Genomic DNA, 21,266 nt, shown 5'->3' with positions numbered 1-21,266 from the left:
CCCAGCTCAGCACAGGGTTCTCTTTCCCCCAAAAGCACATCTGCTACCAGTTATCAACTGCATCTTCCCCTTCCCCTGTCATCCGGGTGCGTAGATGGGACAACCCTGCTTGAACTCTCACTTGCTGTGGGATCTCAGGCAAGTCACCTAACCTCTCTGAGCCTAGGTTCCTGCCGGTGTCAAATAGGGATAATGTTCTTCTCACCTACCCTGTGAAGTGTCTGTAAGGTTCAAGTTAGAGCAGCATTTTGTTGACTGTGGATGGAACCTCTTGACTGTATTTGAGAATGACCCAGAAGGCCCATGACACATAAAAATTTGTCATTTTGCTGAGGTCTGGGTTCTAACAGTGCAGACTGGGAGGCTAGCGTGTAAGACATGGTCACCTTACTCGTGGCAGTGACAAGCCAGCTGCCCAGCATCCTTACCTCAGTGTGACTTTACAGCTCTTATGAAAGAATAAAATCCATTTTGTATGAGAAGAGCCTCCCAAATAAAGCCTAGTATTAACGTGCATCTGAAATGGGGGTCGCTGCAAATGTTTGGATATACTGTACTGCATTCCATGGTAAAAATCATGTGCCTCTTGCCGACTGTGTGATCTTGGGTGAATTACTTTATCTCGTTACACCTTAGTTTCATCATCTATAAAATGGGGATAATAAAATTCCAAGAGATAAGTATACATGATAATGAAACAGATGTTGGTAAAGCTCCTAGAACACTGCCAGCCATACATCAGGTACTTTGTAAATTTAAGCTAAAAAATGTTGGTCTTCACACACATCTCCAGACTCCATTCTGTGAAGTGTTTATAAGATGTCTTGGACTTCCCTGGTGGTCCAGTGGTTAAGAATACACCTGCCAGTGCAGGGGACACAGGTTTGATCCCTATTCCAAGAAGATCTCACATGCCTCAGAGCAACTAGGTCTGTGTGCCACAACTCCTGGAGCCCATGCTCTCTAGAGCCTGTGCTCCGCAACCAGAGAAGCCACTGCAATGAGAAGCCTGTGCATTGAAGTAGCCCCTGCTCGCTGCAACTGGAGAAAGCCTGCACGCAGCAACAAAATAACCCACTGCAGCCAAAAATGAATAAAAATTTTAAAAAGGTGCCTCGAGAAATCCCAGTTGTCGACGGGACCACTTCGTAAAGTGTAAAACATGTTGCTAATTGGCTATTCCAAGGACCATTCAGGCCACGTGTCCCCCACCCGCCCAGCCTATCCCAGGATACAGCTCGGTGACGATGACCAGTCCCCGGCGCCTCTCGAAGGCCTCATGGAAGTAGAGGATGCAGTCATGCTGGAGCCGGGCCAGCAGCCGTGCCTCCCGCCACGCCGATGCCTTTGGCTTTGCCTGGCTGGGGATGAACTTGGCTGCAAACTCCAGTCCGGAGCTCCTCTCCACTACACGGCGCAGGTAGGAGAAGGCACCCCTGGGTGAGGATGCAAGGAGAGGACAAGGCTCAGCTGTTGCTGAGCCTCAGGCCCAGCCTCTATCGGCCCCAGACACCGCACCCACTCTGAGCCCCACACCTGCCGATCTCCTGCTGAATATCATAGAAGTCGCTGAGCCTCCTTCCTCGCTGCTCCTCGTCTTCCCCGATCCCTTCCACCTCCATAGCTGTCTGAGCTGAGGAAGAGATGCCTGGCGTTAGGTGGGGAGGACAAGATGAGGGACAGGGCAGAGACTCGGCCAGGCAGGGCAGCCGGAAGACACAGAAGAGAAGCACGATTGCTGGAGCTGGGGCTGGAGGAGGGCGTGGTCTGGAGTGAAGGGCGGGCGAGTGATTCCCGGTCGGGGGGGGAGGCTCGGGCCCACATCATTGGATCCCTGGGTGAGCACTCTGCCTTGCTCCCCTTGAGTTCCAACGCACCTGAGTGCACAGCCAGCTCTGCTTTGCAGGAGACTTCGCCAGCCAGGTTACGGGCCGTGCAGGTGTAGACCCCTCCATCCTGGGCCCCCGCGCTGAGCACCACCAGGGAGCACTCGTTCTCCTCGTACACGAAGCTCACATGGTTGCTCTCGGTCAGCAGCGCCTCATCCTGTAGAGGTGGCCGTCACCCCAGCCCGGGCCCAGCTTCCTGTCTGCCTGGGACCCAGTTCTACCTCCACACCAGAGACGCAGTCTCACCCTGCCCTCAGGGTCTCGCGCTAGCTCCCCTAGGGGCCTGGCGCCACCCTTGTTTCCCAGCGTCACCAACACCTCTGGGTCCCACTTCCTCCTCCTCTCTCTCCAGGCTTCCCTGACCCCTTCCAAGCCCCCAGGAATTCACCCCTCCATTCGCCCCCCACTTGGAAGGAGGCTGCAGCCAGCCTCTGACCTTGTACCACATGATGTCCGGCAAGGGCTTCCCGTCCACCACCACGGCGAAGCGAGCAGTCTCTCCAGCCCCTACCTCCACATCCTCCATGATGGACTCAAACCGAGGGGCCTCTGAAACAAGGGTGGTGGTGGGGAAACAGAACGCTGGGGTCACAAGGGCCTCCCTCCTCAGCCCCTCGCTGAGCCCTCCCTCAGCAACCAGCTCAGGCAGAACATCAGACCCTGCCCCACCTCCCGCACCCCTCAGAGTCCCAACACCCCACCCTGGGGCTCTCAAACTTGGCCAAAGAACATGAATTCCTGGCCTGAACCAAGCACTCTCCCTGTAAATCTAAACGTGATGTTCTGCAAATCTCGGAAAACCTCAGCCAGGGGGTGCAGGCTTGCTTTGTTGGGCTCTCAGGATTCATTGGCCAGCTTTGAAATTAGGAGATTTTCACACACAAAAGAAATCTGGATTTCCTGCCTCTATTGGAAAAACAGGACTGGCTGTCCTGAGCTGCTTCCCTCACTGCATTAATGGGCTGTCGCGGAGCGGCCCGACACTGCCCCCTGTGGGTGGTGGCCCCCAGCACAGTCCTACTGCGGGCTTCTGACTGTACCCATCCAGGGCCCGGTGGGCGGCTCAGTTTGTGACCCCGCGTGGAGTTCACGGATGGCACTGCCTCCATCTTGAGGTTTTCTCTCTGAATCTTATTTAAATATTTAAGGGGCCTTCTACCATCTGGAAGATGGCAAGATGAATAGTCACCGATTCTCAGTTTAGTTCTCCCCCATGTGACTGATTTTATTCTCCACACATATCATGTTATTTCCTGGTAAAGCAGTTCTTAATTCTCATGACGGAATTCAATACATATTCCAATGTGCTTGTGTTTTTTGGAGAAACTTCTGGTGCCCTCCCCCTCCTTTCTGAGTGTTTGAGGATCTGGGCTTTAAGGGGAGTAGGGGGGAAAGCAGGAGTGCTGGGCAGGGAGCACCACCCAGCCGCAGGCACATAGCTCGACTTCTGCACAGAACAAAAGGGACAGCATCCTGGGGAAAATGCATCCATGGCCCGGGTGTGGAGGGAAGGGACCATTCCACCTGCCTGGGGGACGGGGGTGGGCACAACAGGAAGGGGTGTGGATCCAAGCCCAGGCCTGCTCTAGCCCTGGTCAGATGGGACTCCGTCTCCCTCAGTCACTGTCCCATCAGGCTGGCTGCTGCTCTCTCAGTATCCAGGGCCTCCCCAAACCCCAGGGCTCTTCCTACACCTGGGAAGAAAGATGAATCCTACAGATGCTACTAATAAGGAGCCAGTGGTTGGGACTTCCCTGGTGGTCTAGGGGTCAGGACTCTGCTTCCAGGGGCCCAGGTTTGATCCCTGGTTGGGAAACTGAGATCCCACAAGCCAAGCAGTATGACCAAAAAATCCCCCCAAAAAACCGAAAAAATCACAACCAAGAAGCAAAGGGGTGGCTGAGTGGGAAGTGCAGGCGGGGCGGTGGGGTGGGGTAGGGTGGGAGGATGCGAGGCAGAGGGGAAGACACAGAAAAGGGAAACCAGCGACCCAGACCATCAGTGGCTCCACCCCAGCCACCATCCACAGCAGGGCCAGTAGGGCCCCCATATCTCCTCCTCACATACCCTACGGCCACCTCTCTCCCACTTTAAAGCTGCCCGTCCTACCCTCTAGGAATCTGGTCCCTAGTCTGCTGGGTATGGGGTGGAGGTGGTGGCAGGGGTCAGTCTACTAAGGTCAAAAGGATCAGAAAGTTTCAAGTTGACTTCAACAATTTTTTAAAGCACCAGAAGATGTACATTTATCCCGTGATAGGGTGGCCTGTGCTAACTAAAATGTAACTTTCTTTGCATTTGCTTGGAATCTTATCTACTCAGCAGGTAACTGCTTAGCTCACCCTGATCCAACGTTCTGAGTGGCAGGTACATGTGTCTAGAGTTAATTAACAAACTGGAAAACAAGACAATTACTACTTAATGCAGGCTACGGTCTGAGAGACTGCATCTTGAAAGGAGAAACCTCACTGCAAAGGTTGGGAGGCTCTGTCACACAGAGCCTGTCACACAGGCTTGTGCAAAAGGGCAGCAGCCAGGATCCCAGAGCTGGGAGTCTGGTGATAAGATGCTCTCACTTGGGCCTTTTTCTCCACCTTCATCCCCCTGCACTGCTCCACCCTGCCCCCAGCCCCACCCCAGTTTGTTATTCTGGAAGTACTATTTCCTGCTATATTTAACACAGGAGCTAGGAACACTGTCTGGCTTTGGAGTAGGGCATCCAGCCTTGAATCTCAGCTCCTGATTTATTACATTGTGTGACTCTAGGCCTGTTACTTAGCACATTCTCTGGGCCTCAGTTTCCCCATCTGTAAAATGCAGGTAATAGCTGATTCCATCTAACAGGGTTGATCTAAATATGAAACAAATAATAAATGTAAGGTACTCAGCACCAAGCCTAGCACATACAGGTTCTCAATAATATCTTATTAGTACTAGTACTGTTATTGTTACTACTGCTGCAGTTATTATAGCCATTAGATGGACAAGCCTAAGCAGAGGCACCTGGGATTGTCAGGTGGGTGTGTACATCTAGGGGGTGAGGAGAGGGCTGTGGGCCTCAGAGCAGGGAGAGGTAAAGAGGCCGCGGTCACCCACCTGCCAGCTCCAGGGTGACTGAGCAGGCCTGTGTGCCGTGGCGGTTGCGGGCAGTGCAAGTGAGGGCTCCCAGGTCCCGGCGGCTCACCCGGCAGATCCTAAGAGAGTACTGGTCGTCATCTGGCTGGCTCAGCTCAAACACACCTGGCCGGGCCTCTAGGAGGGCTCCTCGGCAGCTGAGGGACACAGAACAGGGCAGTCACCCAGGATTCAGCCTCAGGGAGGTCAGCCTGGCCAGCTGAAGCCAGGCACCTCATGTGAGGAGTAGGGTCGGCAAGGCGGGCTCACCTCCTCCAGACAACCTGGGCCTCCACGTGGTTGAAGGTGACGGTGACACTGGTGGGCTGGCCCTCCACCACATACACGACGTCTGGCTTGTCCAGCACAGCGGGCGCCTCCTCCAGGGGCGGGCCTGCGAACGGGAGGGCTGGCTCAGTGCTGGGCCTCAGCACCCACTGCTCTCGGAATCCACCCCCCATCACCGCGTGAGCTCCATTTTTTTTTTATAGACGAGGAAACCAAGGCTCAGAGAGGTTTAGCAACTCGTCTAGGGAACTCAGCCAGGAGCGGCAGAGCTGAGATTGGACCCCCACCTCCTCTGACCCAGAGCCTCAGCCTCAACTTTGGTGCATGCAGCTTTCAGGAGTGAGAAGGAAGCACTCTTGACAGGTAGGGGTCTTGTGTAGCCATGCCAATCCTGCCAGTTATTGCATCCACACCAGCCCTGGAGCCTCCTCCACGGACACCCTGTCCCCTGGCCTGATGGCTCTTGCCCGCCCCCCTCCAGGAACACCAGGCTTACCACGCTCCAGCAGCTGCGTGGGCTCGGACGGGGGCGAGGGCTTGCTGCTGCTCTTGATGGTGGTGCTGAGAACCCGGAAGACGTGCTGGACCCCCTTTCGCAATCCGGTGGCTGCCCACCCGGGCTGCCGCAGGCCCGTGACCAGCGCCGTCCACTGGTCTGAGCCCAGCACCTGGTGCTGCACGGTGTAGGTCAGGGCGTCTGGGTCTAGCGGGGAGGCAGCTGCTAGAGGCGGGCCTGGTTGGGGTGCTCCCCGCCCCCGTTCTGCTGGCTCGGGACCCAGGGTCTCATCATCAGTCTGGTCTGAGGACCTGCCTCAGTTTCTCCTGTCACTTCTGCCCATTTCCCCACCTGCTCCTGCCCAGCCACAGGCGGGGGAAGGCTTAGAGCCCATGAGGTGTCAGGCATGCGGTCCAGTTACAGGCGCGGAGGGAGCTTAACTTAGCTCTAATTCCTTGCTACCACCTGAGGTAGACAGACTGAGGCACAGAGCAGGAGAATGCTGTGCACGGGGAAGAACCACCACCCAGGCACCCGGTCCCTCTGAGAAGGGAAGGCAACACGGCAGCCCCTGCTTTGCCTCCTCCCCTGACCCAGCACCAGGGCTCTGTCAACCGTGGGGAGGGGGCCCGCAAAGCCACTTCTGTCCTATTTTCAACGCTCCATCCACTCCCACTCTGACCTGTATATCCCCATTGGCCTTGCCTTCCTCTCCTGGCCCCCCGCCCCCGGTGCCCTGCCTGAGCTTGTCTTGTCCATGCCCTCCCCTCCCCACCCATGCCCCCATGTGGCCGGGACCCACCGATAGCCATGTCCAGACTCCTCGGGGGGTTCCATGCAAGCGTGATCATCCTCCCGGTCACAGCCACTACCTGAGGGGCACCGTCTGGGGGGCCTGGAACCACATCTGAAAGCCAGAGGTCCACCGTCCATGGGGGTCCTTTAGGGCCCCATCACCCCACGGGATCGCCAAGCCTTGGGGCACAGGCTGGAGGTAAAGCCCCATGGGCACAGGCAAGGCCAGGTGGCTCCCCAGAGAATGGAGGGGAAAGAGAGCTGGTGCAGAGGCCCTGCCCTCACCCAGGTCCCCAGGTGGGCCAGAGGCTAGGCTATGTACCCAGCTGACCGGAGGGTACCTGCCTCACCTGTGACGTAGAGATGAGCATAGCAGGCGGCTTTGCCCAGCTTGTTAGCAATGACGCTCTTGTAGACACCAGCATGCTGAGGTCCCACGGCAGGGAACACCAAGCGATGGACATCCCTGTCTGGGGGCGGGGAGCGACATGACACTGGGCCTGAGCTGGAAAGATACTCCGGAGGGTGGGCCCATGCCATCCAGGCCTGGCCCTTCACCCCCCACCCCCCAACAATCCGCTATAGGTGGGAGAGAAGGGCAGGGCAGACACAGAAGGGAGCCACACTCTAGGTCCAGGCTGCCCGTCCACACCTGCAGCCCCGCCCCTCCTGCCTGGTCCTCCAGCACTCAGGCCCAGACCTTCTCATCGTCCTCCACTACACTTCACCCTCTGCAGGTTCCTACCCCAGACAGTTCCCTCTTTTCCATCCTCAGAGCCACTGCCCATCCCATCTCCAGCTCAGAGCCCATCAAAGCCTCCACTTGCATGAGCCACACCCCACCAGCCTCATGTGATCACATGTGATCTCTCCACATGAGGACCTTCATGGCACCTACTGCCAAACAGGTGGCCTCCAAAAGCCCTCAGTCCAAACTCATCCACCCCTGTCTCCTGCTATTCTTCCATGTCCTGACTCTGACCCACCATCAGGTCCCTAAACAAGCCACATGAGTCCCATCTCCAGGTCTCTGCTCACAAAATTCCTCTCTTCTGGACTGTTCTCTTACCTGAAGCCTCCTTCTCCTTCAAGATATAGTTTAGTGAGTGCCAGCCCTGGGCACTGCTCTCCATGCCCCTGGTTCCCTCTGCCCCTCCATCTCTGACTACCTCCCCAGGACCCCCCAGCACCCGGCCCACACTGCTTCGGGTGGTCCTTCCTCTTCTTGCATGCACCCCGCCTCCCGTAAGCTCCTTGAAGACAGAGCTGATTTGTCCCACCAGGCTCAGTACTGAATGCCTTGTATGCAGTAAGTGCCAAGTACATTAGATTATAAATTACAATAACATTTGTTTGCACTGTGCCCAGTCCATGCCAGATATTTGACGTGCATGTCTTTCTCCATATCCTTTCAACAACCCTGCAAGAGTGTCCTCATGTTACCAATGAGGTCAGAGACACTAACAGACTTGTCCCAAGGTCACACCACTAATAGACAATGAAGCCATGGCTCGAACTTGGTTCCCTTGGATTCCCAAGCTCTCTCCCTACACTGTGCCTCCTGAATGATGGTGAGGAGGCCATCCCCCAGAGGGACATGAAGGGGAAGAGATGTGCACTGTCCTTCCTCCTCGACGTCAGGGCCGTCCCCAAACACCCCTCCCCGCTCTTAGAGGTTATCTCTGCCCAGAACAGCCACCCATTCATTTATCTCTGCTGACACTATTTATAAAGGAAGAGAAGCCCAACACCACTGCTGACCCCAGATACAGACAGAAACAGAGGCGCCGGCTCAGATCCTGAGACAGACGCTCAGCCTGGGCCTCAGAGCAGATTGGGAGATGGGAAGCCTGTGGGCTGAGCAAAGACAGTGGTGGATGGGGATTGAGGGGAGAGTCAGAGCCAAGGTGGTGACACTGGGGATGGGAGGGGTGAGTGGAGCACGGGTGACAGGAGATGTCCTGGTTAGGCAGTCGGATGGTCTTTGTCTACCTTTAGGTAAATCTCTGTTCCTCTGCAAGCCTCAGTTTTCCCATCTGTAAACAGGGACCATAATACTTGCCTTACAGTTCTGTGGTGAGGAACGTGGGATTCTCATGTCAGGCCTTTAGCATCAGGGCCTGGCACTCAAGAAGTGCCTACCAAAGGTGAGTTTTGTCACATTGCAGCAGCAGTTAGAGGAACCCATCACGGGTTGCGGGGTGGCACTGTCTGAGAGGGCGTAGCTAGACCTTCTCACACGAGGCTCAGATTCCTTCAAGGATGGAACTGAGATACTCCTTGAGAAAATACCCCAGGCTAGGAGGACACCTGGAGAAGGCGATGGCACCCCACTCCAGTACTCTTGCCTGGAGAATCCCATGGTGGAGGACCCTGGTAGGCTGCGGTCCATGGGGTCACTAAGAGTCGGACACGACTAAGCGACTTCACTTTCACTTTTCGCTTTCATGCATTGGAGAAGGAAATGGCAACCCACTCCAGTGTTCTTGCCTGGAGAATCCCAGGGACGGGGGAGCCCAGTGGGCTGCTGTCTATGGGGTCGCACAGAGTCGGACACGACTGAAGCGACTTAGTAGGAGGAGGAGGAGGACACCAACCCAAATGTGTCCCTCTGTAATTTTCCTGCTGTTCTTTCTTCTTTATTTGTTATTGAACAACCCTGGACCAAGCATCCTTTTCATGCAGATGCTATCCACGTCAGGATTTTCACTGGAATTTCTCCAGGAGGGTGTGAGAAGCATCACTTTATCGACAAGGATGATGGTAATGGTAACAACAGCAGCCGTAACAGTGACATTTAACACTCAGTGGCCCCTTGCTATTCGCCCTACGTGCTGTGTATTAACTGATTCAATTCCCACAACAAGCCTACCACAGATGAGGAAACTGAGACTTGGAGAGTTCTGTAACTTGCCACAGTCAGTAGCAGGCTGGATTGCTGGGCCAGTAAGTGCTAACAGGCCTCTGAGGCCGAGAGTGGTGACCCAGCAGATGGGGGCCGGGTGGGCTCAAGGCAGGAGGCTGTGACCCCATAGCCTCTGTGGGCTCTCAGGCACCCCATCCCTGATCAGGTGAGAGAAGGCAGGCCCAAGGGTGGGCAGAGGGGATGGGCTCTTGCAAGCAAAGAGGGTGCTGGAGGGGACAGCCCCAGCGTCCCTTCCCGGACACGTACACTGCGTCATGCGTCGGTCGTCGCTGCTCTGGATGCGGTGGCCGTTGTGGAACCAGCTGATGGTGGGGTAGGGCAGGCCGGTCACCTGGCACTCCAGCATGGCCTCCTTGGCCAGTCCCACGTCCAGATCCTGCAGCGGCCGCAGGAAGTCGGGCATGGACAGCCGCTCCAGCTCACCCTGCTCGGGCTCCTCGGGGATGGAGGGCATCTTCTCCAGCTTGGAGCTGTAAGAACCACACAGTGGCCCAGGGGCCTGGAGTCGCACCTCCTACCACAGGGCTGGGGCCCCCGGAGGCAGCCCTGGCTGCGCGGGGGCACGGGGGGGCCCGGGGTGGTACCTAGGGCCGGTGGCAGCCGTCCGAGGCTCCTCCACGTAGAGCTGGGCTGAGCAGTGGGCCTGGCCGTGGGTGTTGGCAGCACTGACCGCGTACAGCCCCTCATCCTCACTGCCCACATGTGCGATGTGCAGCGAATGCAGGCCCCCGTCCTGCCGCAGCCGCACGTTCTCGCTCTCCTCCACGGGGTGGCCTGCGAGGGATGGGGGTCAGGCGGCAGCCTCAGACAGTGGCCCTGCCCTCTGACCCCTCGGAGGTCCCCCTCCCGACATCTGCGGGGTGGAGGGCCATACCAAAGTGAGTCCAGGTAACGGAGGGGGGCGGGCTCCCGCTGATCTTGCAGTCGAAGCGGGCAGCGCGGCCCTCCAGCACTTCCACGTCCTCCAGCAGCCGCGTGAACAGGGGTGCCAGCGAGGGTCGCACGGTCAGCCGGGCACTGCAGGTCAGTTCATCTGGCAGGGAGGGGTCAGCACTGAGGCAGGGAAGGCTGTGGAGCCCTGGGCGCCCCAACCCACCAGTCTCGCCCTTGTGCTAGGCAGGTAAAAGGAGCTTGGGCAAAAATTGGAGCCTGTGAAGAGCCCAGCCAGGTCCCGGGGCACCAGTCTGAGACCACGGGCAAGATCGAGAGGCCGAACCTTCTCCAGAGGCTGGTAGGCAGCGAGAGTAGGGAGCAGACTGCTGGGGCAGTCAGTGGGGTACGTGGGAGACCAGGGCATGGCCTGGCTCTGCCCTCCTCACCTCGTCCTGCCCACCCAGGGTGAACCTCAGCACAGCTCTAAGAGAAGGGCCTAAAGCCAAGCCCACTCCGTCCTCCACACCCCTTCCCCCTACCCTTGGAACTCTCCTCTATGGCCAGGTCGTGCCCACACTCCCTCGCCCCCGTCCCAGACCCAGAGCACATGCCCCTGTGCCCCACACTACCACTGCACGCAGAATCTTCTGGGGAAACAGCAGCCCCTGACGCTGACCTGATCCCTTCCTGCTTACAAAGGCCTCAGTGTCCCCTTTAGGTGCACATCAGCACAACCAGATGAGGCATTATCTCAGCTCCTCACACAAAGACGGGGACCAGGCCAGAGATGTCATTAATAACAGCAGACATTCATTAGGCGCCATCTTCGCCAGGTGCTTAGCTTTGTCCATCCATACATTATCTCATTAGCCCTATCGCTCCTGCTACGAGGCAGGCATTACCACAATCCCTGTTTACAGGCGAACGGCCTAAAACTCTGAGAAATGAAGTGACTTGTCCAGTTACGCAGCTGCCATATGGCCAGGCAAGAACTGGAACCCCAGTCCAGGTGTGGTTGCTACACGCTGGCAGTGGGCTCCCCAACAGGAATGACAGTGAACACTGACACCGTGTCAAACACCTGCTTTGTGCCAGGTGTGACTGCTGGTGCTGCCTTGAAGGAGGCAGGTGTACTGCACTCTCTCACCCCACTGCTCTTCTCCCCAGAGATGGAGGCCCGTTTTCTGGTCGTCTTATTCAGCACCAGCACCATCGGGGCTCCTACACTTCCACTCCCCTCCCTCCAGCTCTTGGGAGCCGGCAGCAGCCCTAGGGCCCAAGTGGGCAGTTACCTTTGGCCGTGCTGAGCTTGCAGGTGTAGACGCCGCTGTCGTCCTCATGCACAGAGGTGAGCAGCAGCTTGCATTTGCGGCCATCGAAATGCATCTTGCATTTGAGTAGTGCAGGCTGCAGCAGGCGGCCTCGGCACAGCCAGTCTACCTCCACGTCGGTGGGACCCGCCACCAGGCACTCAAACAGCGCCATCTCCCCGGCCCCCACGTCCACGTCCTGCAGAGGGGCCAGCACGGCCAGGGACCGGCTTTCAGGGTGTGCTGGGTGGGGGAAGCAGCCACAGGGGGCACACACGGAGCAGAGAAACACGGGCCGAGGGAGACACACACGCACACACACAGAGAGACAGACAGACAGACACAGAGAGAGAGATGCATTTTGTTCCTTTGGAGACAGGGAAAGCCCGCCCGCCCAGCAGGCCAAGATAGCAAGGGGCTCCCAGGCCTGGCTTCCGCATGGCCATCCCACCTGGGCCAGAGAGGGGGAACTCGGGGGAAGCGGGAGGGAATCAAGGGCATGAAAACCGAGAGGGCCACATGGGGACAGAGACGGCGGCGGAAAAAGAAGACACAGCACACCAGCTGGGTACAAACTGGACTTTATTTGAACTAAGAAACAGGTATTTCTGAATATGTCCACACCCACTACAGCAGGCCCCTACTCCTGCGCCAAGCCTGGCTAACTCTCATTCTCAAATAGAGCATCCCTGGCCCTGATAGTGAACAAGGGAGCCCCGAAGGGCCCTAAGCCTGCCGCCCACGGCCAGGCTTCAGCCAGGCCTCCTCATCAGCACAGGGCCAAGGGCCTCTGGCTTTTGGTCTCTTGTGAAATAGAAAGGATTGTGCCATTTGAAACCCATTTCTGGAATGGTCAGTGCCCCCTGAGCCCCTTGCCCACAGCCCCCTGCCCCTCTGGTTCCCTCTATCCTACGGACGCCAGGCCATGTCCTCTCCCCCTTTGCCTGACCCTACGCCAGCTGGAGGGCATCCTTCCCTGACTGTCACAGACACACAGACAGACAAACAGAAAGACAGACAGGGCCTATAGCAGAGGCAGCACATGCACTCGCTGGGTGCTCCCCTTCGGGGAGAGACTGGGGGGTGGTCTTGATACCCCTCACAGCCGCCCTCCCCTCCTGGCACCCAGTCCGTGGGGGAGCTCCCAGCCTGCCCGACCATGTGTCCGCTTGGGGAGGGGGGTCCATAAGGGCTCATGGGCTGTCCCAGGACGCTGCGTGGGTGGGGAGGGGAGGGGAGGCTGGGACAGGGTCCGGGCCGGCAGGGTCTGTGGGCAGGAGGCAGTGAAACACAGCGAGGTCCGAGAGGTGCCTGAGACAGGGGCGCGGCTCGGAGGGTAGCGGGGGGGAGCGCAGGCGGCCCCCTGAGCTCACTCGCCTGTGTACAGACAAAAACCTCAGTCAGCAAGCGGCAGGTTAGTGCAGCACACGCACACGCACGCACAGGCACGCACACGCACGCAGACCTGGCTAGGGCCCCTCTTAAGACTGCCAGGGCGGCATTGCTACTTTCGGCTCCCCGCCCAGGTTGGCCCTGGGGGGAGGGGGCGGCAGTCAGCCAGAGGCCAGGTCTCCAGGGTTCCTGGGCAGGCAGAGGCCCTGGGCAACCAAGAAGAAGGCATTCCTAGGCGTCAGGAGAACCCCAACCGCCTGGGGGACACTGGGAGGAATCCCAAAGAGAGAAGCACCAAGACGTGGGTTAACACAGAGAAGCAAGGCAGAGCCAGATCCTGGGGGGCGGGGGCCGGGTGGGGGAAGGAGCAGGACAGGGAAGGGGGCTGGGCTGGGGAGGTGGGCAGGAGGAGAGCTAAAGAATTCAGAGATGGAAGAGGTGGCAGCCCCAGGCACCAGGAGGCATGGGCATGGTCACTAAGCGCATGGGGACTGAGGAGGTGACCATGACTCTCAGGGTCCATGCTCCAATAGGGAGCTGGGGGGCTCCTCAGAGCTGGCCTCTGCCAGGAGGAGGGGGTGGTGGCTGAGTGTGGAGCTGGGGAGAGGGGTTCCTGGCCCTGAACTGCCCACAGGGAAGGTGGGGAGTAGAAGGTGAGGCAGAGGGCCTGCCCTGGGGAGGAAAAGCATCAGCCCCAAGGGGCCGCCTGCTGTCCTGAGGCCTAGAGGCCACCTGTCCTTACGCCCCAACTCCGGGGGCCCAGTCCTCTCCGTGTCTTCCCAGCTCTGCTCACCCTGGCGACCCCCGGGTCCCTGCAACGCTCCATGCCCAAGTCACTCCAAGGGCCCCTCCGGACGGGTCCGACTATCAAACACTCCCCACTGCCACCCCCAACCACGGTATCGTCCACACAGCAATGGGATGGGTGGAAGAAGCAAGAGAGGAGCAGGGAGTGGGTGTGAGGAAGGGGCCTGGCAAGGTGACCAAGGCTTAGAAGAGTGTGAGATGAGGACCGCCGGCGACAGGAAGCAGGGTCTCTCGAGCTGGCACCGGAGCAGGCGTGATGGAGGGTAGGGAAAGCAGTACTGTGTAGTAAGCTGAGCGCTCAATAATTTGCTGTGTGACCTAGGGCAAATTGCCTCCCCTCTCTGGGTCTCAGTTTACTCACTACAGCATGAGCAGCTGAACCTGGGGACCTCGAAGGCCCTTTCAGTTGTGGAAAGCCATTAACTAAGCTTGTGTGAAAATTGGCAACCGGGCAGGGATGAGGCCAGGGCCAGGGTGAGGGGTTTGTAGAGAGTGTGAGGTACTCACCTCTGACCTCCAGGCGCGCCTCACACTGTCGAGCGCCATACTCGTTAACCGCCTTGCAGGTGTAGAAGCCAGCGTCGCCCCGCTCGGCAGCCAGGATCCGAAGCCGGCAGAGCCCATCCTCTGCCTCCTCAGCAAAGCGCCGCTGGTCTGGGCGCACAGGCTGACGGTTTCTCAGCCTGTCAGAAGGGTGAGAACTCAGTCCCCGGGCCCTGCGAGCATGGGGCTGCAAAGCCAAGCAGGCCTCCCACCCCAACATCATTCGTCCGCTCCCCAGATATGTCTCACTGGGCATGGGTACCCCTGGGTTACAGGGCTTGCTTTTCACCTTGACTCGCAATCCCACCACTGCCCCCTGCCCCCCAGGAACTTCCAGACACCCTCTGCCCACCTGGGTCACTCCCTTCTTGGAACCTAACTGCATATGTGTGTGTGTGTGTGTGTGTGTGTGTGTGTGTGTGTGCGTTTAGGGGCATCCAACTCTTTGTGGCCCTGTGGACTGTAGCCCGCCAGGCTCCTCTGTCCATGGGATTTTCCGGGCAATTGCAGTTAAGAGTAACACCAAGCTATTCAGCTCTTGATAATCCTTAGATTTTTGTCTTGTTTTAACTTATGTTAATGGAGAGATAGCTTTCTCACTTCCCAAAAGGAATAGGAAATAATTTAGTGTTAAAAAACTACACTGGGGACTAGATAATCATTTAAAAGTGAAAAAGAGAACCCAAACCAATAGAAACCTAAGCCAAATGAGTCATCAAATGGCACCTGAGACGAAGCCCTGCAGCTAAGGCCCAAGTTTAACTCTGGACACTGGCAGCTCAGAAACAAATTAAGTGTGGGCCCAGTGCAGGGCTGGGCACAGCACAGGCCTCAAAAAAGTCACCCTGTTGTCAAACAACAGGGCTGAGGTTGGGATGAGGGTTGGGAAGCTTCTTCAGGAGTGAGAGGACACAGGGTCATTCACGCCAAGTGGACAGACAGGAGACCATCTGTTACCCAAACCCTTCGCAGAGGGGAAGCCCTGAATGAGTGTGAACACCAGGGCAGGGGTGGGGCCACGGTGCGGGTAGCCTGGGATGGTAGCCTGGGGTCCCACTGTGCCTGGGATGATGCCCCTTCGGACAGACTGAATTCCACAAAGGGTTCACTGACCCCCCACCCAAAGCCAGGCTTCACAGGGCCCAGCCCAGAGCCGGCAAAGCTGGAAGATGGTAGTCAGGGGCTGCTACTCACCAGGAGACCACCGGCTTGGGTTCGCCCTGCACACGGATGCTCATGGTGACGTCTTGGCCTTCCCTTACTGACTGGTCCATAAGTGAAACCTGCAGGGGACCCCGATGTGTCAGGTGAGACAGGGCCCAGCTTTGGCTCCTAGGGGAGGGGGACCCTGGGTCAGAGGTCTCTTCCACACCAGTCTGATGGAGACCGACTCTGGGTAAGAAGGGTTGATGGGACAAAGCCCCAGGCCTTGCTGGAGCCTGGTGTGGTCCCAAGAACAAAGGGCCACACAAAGGAATAGGAAGCTGGGGGCTGGCCTTAGGGGGTCTGACCTTGAAAGTAGGGGGCGCCTTGGAGCCAGTGTCGGAGGAACGGCGATTCTGGCCAGGACTGAGCTTCATGGTGGGGGCTCGGGGCCAGGTCTCCCCGGGTTCCGGGAACTCCTCTGGGGGGCTCAGATACTCCTCGTCAGAGGTGATAGGACTGCTGAAAGGAGATGTTGACCCACCTGGAGGAGAGACAGAGGAGAAACAGTGCCATAGGGATGTCTGGAAGAAAGTGGGGTGGGCAGGGAGACTGAGACAGCTAGTGGAATAGTCTGGGGTCAAGGACCTGATAAGGTCTGCAAAGTCGCAGAGCCCAGGAGTTGACATGGCTCCGTAAAGGCCCAGGAGCCAAGGAAGCTCAGAAGGCCAGCCCTGCCCTGACTTCACATCCCGGGGCTCCTACTCACTCGCTGTGACCTTGCCCAGGTGTTTCCTGTCACAGAGCCCTGGACTCGTGATCTGCCAGAAGCTCCCAACCCTGACCCTGCTGATCCTCTTGAGTGGGGCAACCATAGGGAATGGCCTGGGGCAAAGAATTCAGGCCCCAGAGGGGCCGTTCCTGGACCTTGTGGGAGATTTGGGATTCCACTGGAGCAGGGAACCCAGCATTGAACTGCAGGCCCCCAGTTCAGGTAGGTCATGGCTCTGGACCCCAGAGTGGCACAACCAGGAAACCCGTTTCTCGGGTGAGCTGGGCCTGGTGCAGAGGAACACACACCTCGGACAAGCCCCATCCTGACCTCAGTGCCAAGGCCCATGAGGCGGCACTGTCCAGCCAGCCCTTCCCCCACTCCCTTCTCAGCTTCCTGCCCCAGATACCCCAGGGGCACCTGTTGGCCCCAGCCCTGGAGTACAAACCCCCAAACTCTCAGGGGCCAGGAAGGCAGAGTTTTGAGTCATCCACAGAGAAGGGCGGCTCAGGGGAAGAGGAGGGGGCACCAGCACTGCTTCGGGAGAGGGGTGTCCCCAGGGCCCTGACGCCCTCCCCTGCAACTGGCCAAGGGCCCAGCCTCACTGAGCTGGCTCCAATCCGACTGCCAAATACAGACATGAATCTGCCACAGCCCCCTGGCCCCTCCTCCTGGTCCCCCACCCCAAGCCCCTTTGGCTTCGCCCAGGGGCAGGGCTTGCACCCCAACTTACCCCACGAGACTCTGCACACGGACCCCAGCCGGCGCTTGTCCTGAAGGCTCTGTCCTGGCACCAGGCCTCCTGTGGCCTGCCCACTGCCCACCCCTCTGGCTCCCCAGGGAGCGGGAGCCCAGCCTGCCCAGCCCCACTCACTCTGCTGAGGCTCTGCACGAGGTCCAGGGGGAGGGGAAGGAGCCTGGGGAGGGGGAAGGAGGAGGTAGGGGCTGGCCTGGCCGGGACAGGCTGGGTGGCAGGCAGGCAGCTGGCCGGGGGAGGTGGTGCCTGGGCCCTGGAGCGGAGGGGGAGGAGAGGGGAGGGGCAGAGCGGCCTCCCTATTTAGCCACCCTGATCATTCCCAAGCGGCGGGATCTGCCTTTTCTCTCCTTACGGCTTCTAGACCCTGACAAATGAGAAACCCCCTTAATGGTGCCTCGGCTCAAGGGGGGGGGGGGCGGCGCTCAGTCCCCAGGGGAAGAGTGACACTTGGCTGCAGCAGTCAAGATGCCCGCATCTGACCCATTTGTCTTGCCGTGTCCACCACAGGAGGTACTGACGGCAAACGGCCCCTATGATGCCCTTTTCCCTGACCATTAAATGGCTAAGCTCCCTGATGCTGGAATCCACACCACCAAGTCTCAACCACTAGAGCTGGGCCGTGCCCAGTCTTCCCTGGTGCTGAGGATCAGAGAGCTGTCGGGACCTTTGACTTCTACTTGAGGGGCCCAGAGTCCCCACTCTGCCTCTCCAGTCCTGCCATGGCAGGTGTGGCCCCGCAGCGACCGTGGGTTCCTGAGCCTTGCACCCAGCCCCCTCCTCTACCGGCTCTACCAGGGACCTGTTGGCGACATCCCTCACCCTCTCTGCCCACCAGAGCCGACAGGTCAGGAGGACAGAGGCCGCTGCCCACAGTGACCCCTCACCACTAGCACCCATCTGCACTTGGATGGGCATGGGGCTCGGAGACAGAGCAGCAGAGCAGGGGAGCTGTTGAGGAGAGGTCACATGGCCTTCTCCCGCCAGCAATCACCCCCGCCCTGCGGCCACATTCCCAAGCTATGACCTGTGTTTCCCAGCGCTGCCAGTGAAGAAGGGGGGAGGGCCCACCATTCAGGTTGGCTGTCCTGACATGGAGATGGGAGAGGGAAGTCAGGATGGCACTTGATGAGCATCTGCTCAGGGTTTGAGCACTAGTTGATGCCGAGATCACAGGCATAGCCCCTGGAGGCAGGCATCCCCCTCCTCTCCGTGGAGTCTGGTGACCTCTGGGGTCACCTGCAGGTTGAACAGCACTGAGGTAGCTCAAGTGCCCAAAGAGAGACTGCAGAAATTAGAGCTTGATCAGCAGGGTTTGCAGGGAGCCCGAGACCCCTGGTGGTGGCTGGGGGAATAGCACCTGGGGCATGGGGTGATCAAGGGATTCAGGAATCCACCTGCAAAGCATGAGACCCCGGTTGATTCCTGGGTCGGGAAAATCCACTGGAGAAGGAGTAGGCTACCCACTCCAGTATTCTTGGGCTTCCCTTGTGGCTCAGCTGGTAAAGAATCTGCCTGCAATGCAGTAGACCTGGGTTCGATCCCTGGGTTGGGAAGATCCCCTGGAGAAGGGAAAGGCTACCCACTTCAGTATTCTAGCCTAGAGAATTCCATGGACTCTATAGTCCATGGGGTCGCAAAGAGTAGGACATGACTGAGTGACTTTCACTTTCAAGTCCCTTAGTGGCTTCCTGGGTAGCTTAGCTAATAAAGAATTTGCCTGCAACTCAGGAGACCCCGGTTCGATTCCTGGGTTGGGAATTAGGAAGCCCACAAGTCGGGGAGCTCTCCCTCTTAAGACCAGTGCATCTCAACATCCCCAGAGGTGTTGCTGGTATAGACACAGTCACAGCCACCTACATGAAAAGCCTCTACATCAGAGCTTCTCAAAGTGGTCCTGAACCACCCATATCAGGACCACCTGGCAGCCTATTTAAATTATAGATTTCTGACCCGAAAAATTAGATTTCCTGAAACATGAGAAATTTTTTTAAATGGCATATCCCCAGGGAGATTCTTATGCATAGAAACATTTAGGGACCCCAGGACCCTCAGTGGATGAGGACAACCCGAAGAAGTGGTATCACTAAGTCCCACCTCAGCCGGCCAACAAACTTCAAGGCTAAGCTCCAAACCTTGGAGGACTGGCTTCACTGGCCTCTCACCTGGCACAAGGCCCCTGACTCACGGTGGTGCTTCTCAGAGTTCACCTGGCACCAGAATCATGTGGAGAGCTTCTTAAACCCCAGCTCACTGGGTCACAGCCCCAGAGTTTCTAATGCTGTATGTCTGGCTGGGGCTCTTACCCTCCATCTCTAACACGTCCCCAGGTGATGATGATGCTCCTGGTCTGGGGTCCACACCTGGGGGCCACTACTCTATGGTCTCTACTGCCATCCCAACCTCCACTCTCAGGCAGATCCTCACTACCCTTGGCAGATTCGCATCCCACCCAGCCTCTGCACGTGACCTAGGCTTTTCCAGGGGTTTGTGAAAGCTTCTACCCTCACTGCCATCTCGGTGGTCCACTCCAGTCCTGGCTGTCCAGGAGGGCCTCCAGGTATGACTGGAAGGGCTGGCAGGGGTGAAGAAAAGAGTGGTGTCCTCAAGAAACTTCCAGCTGCTTGAGATGACAAACCAGATACCCACACGACATAATATCAAGCATGAATACGGTGGCAAGAGTGGGGCTTACTGATAAGGGCCAGATGAATACAGAGAACAGGATGTTACTTTCGGCTCAGGGAAGAAGGGAGAACTGATGGAAGGGTGGTATTAGAATTCAGAGTTTGGTTTAAGTAGGAAAAAGCATTCCTGGCAGAGGAAACCAGCTGAGCAAATGCTCAAAGGCAGAAAGCGTGTGCAGTGAACTATAGCTCATCCTTCTGGCTCAAAACTAGGTAAAGAAGAAAGAAGTGGGACGTGACAGTGTCAGTGTCTCTGGCCATTGCGGGGTCATGCTCAGGCCCAGGGGGTCAAGGTCTGCTTCAGGGGTGCAGCCTTCACTCTGAGGGCAAAGGGGAGCTCTGGGAGGTACCTGAGGAAGGGGTAACGTGCCGGACGCTCACAGCACTGACATATGTGGTCAGGTTGTTCACAGCCCACTCTTCACACGCACTGTCTCGGGAGGTCCTCTAGAGGTGATTCCTCTAAATGTCTGCTGGGTAACCCCGCCGAGGAAGTGAGGGAAGGGAGGATACAGGCTGGCCTGCAGCTGGGAGCGTCCACAGGCGCTGCCAGGAAGTGTCCCCGCTTAGAGAAGGAGAAGGGCTGTGCTGAGAGTGTTTCTGTTTTGGCTTAAAATGGATCTGGAAGCGGAGAGAATTTCACGTGGTCGGCCTGACCTAGCTATGGAAGCGGTTAATTCCGTACTTGGGGCTGCCGCAAGTTTAGATAAATTGGCACTAACGGTGGATGAAGTCCCCGTTCTTTTTTTTTTTTTTTTGGCCACACCGCATGGCTTGTGGGATCTTAGTTCTCCGACCAGGGATCGAACCCAGGGCCTTCAGTGGTGAAAGCACAGAGTCCTAACCACTGGACACCCCCTCATTCTTCTGCCAGCTGTGCGTGATGACTCCCACTCTGGGATAGCAGCTTTTGTGGGGCAACTTGCTTCCGGTAGAGAGCAGTGTGGCAGTGGGCTGAGTCAGGTCAAGGGACCACACTGCTTTCTTAGATGCTGTCCAAATCGCTGGCAAAGATGGACAGAAGGGCCGTGTGGCATTTCAAGGTCCCCTCCATGGGCAGCTGCTGCCTTCCCAAGGAAAAACCTGTGATTCTGGAGCAACAGACCAAGACCAGGGGCCAGAAGAAGCAGGGGGGTGGTGGGGGAGCAGATGTTGGCACCATGATTTCTTCTTCCTCTCTTTTTACACTGATGACCTCCAATAAACCACTTCTTCCCTATTATGATAGTGTTGGTCCTATTGGTAGGACCAGAATGAGCTTTGTTAAGCCTTATCTTCTGGCCCAAATGTCCTTAGCCTAATCATTAGCCCCACAGACCCTCACAAATCTTACCAATGAAAGTAGCCCAGGAGTTACAAAGTGATCCTTGCGTTGTAGACGAGAACACACCACCAGCTGGGGCCAAGGCTCAGCTGGAAAATGCTAGAACCGTAGACTCAAATATAGAAGACCTGTGTGTGAGGGGAGGGCTGAAGGCAG

General features: G+C 57.5%; 1 protein-coding gene across 1 annotated transcript in view; it reads right to left on the bottom strand.

The window, feature by feature from the left end:
* SPEG (striated muscle enriched protein kinase) overlaps positions 1–21,266 on the bottom strand; it is a 58,632-nt gene that overhangs the window by 15,316 nt on the left and 22,050 nt on the right. The window contains 16 exon segments of the mRNA NM_001142485.4: positions 1,236–1,436; positions 1,537–1,633; positions 1,878–2,046; positions 2,326–2,438; positions 4,983–5,158; positions 5,271–5,394; positions 5,785–5,991; positions 6,587–6,691; positions 6,930–7,049; positions 9,752–9,975; positions 10,090–10,279; positions 10,380–10,538; positions 11,671–11,931; positions 14,395–14,570; positions 15,625–15,713; positions 15,942–16,117. Coding sequence (NP_001135957.2) covers positions 1,236–1,436; positions 1,537–1,633; positions 1,878–2,046; positions 2,326–2,438; positions 4,983–5,158; positions 5,271–5,394; positions 5,785–5,991; positions 6,587–6,691; positions 6,930–7,049; positions 9,752–9,975; positions 10,090–10,279; positions 10,380–10,538; positions 11,671–11,931; positions 14,395–14,570; positions 15,625–15,713; positions 15,942–16,117 — 2,587 coding nt within the window.

The sequence above is a fragment of the Bos taurus genome, chromosome 2 (genome assembly GCF_002263795.3).
Source record: "Bos taurus isolate L1 Dominette 01449 registration number 42190680 breed Hereford chromosome 2, ARS-UCD2.0, whole genome shotgun sequence".
NCBI lineage: Eukaryota > Metazoa > Chordata > Mammalia > Artiodactyla > Bovidae > Bos > Bos taurus.
This window is presented reverse-complemented; position numbering and strand designations above follow the sequence as displayed.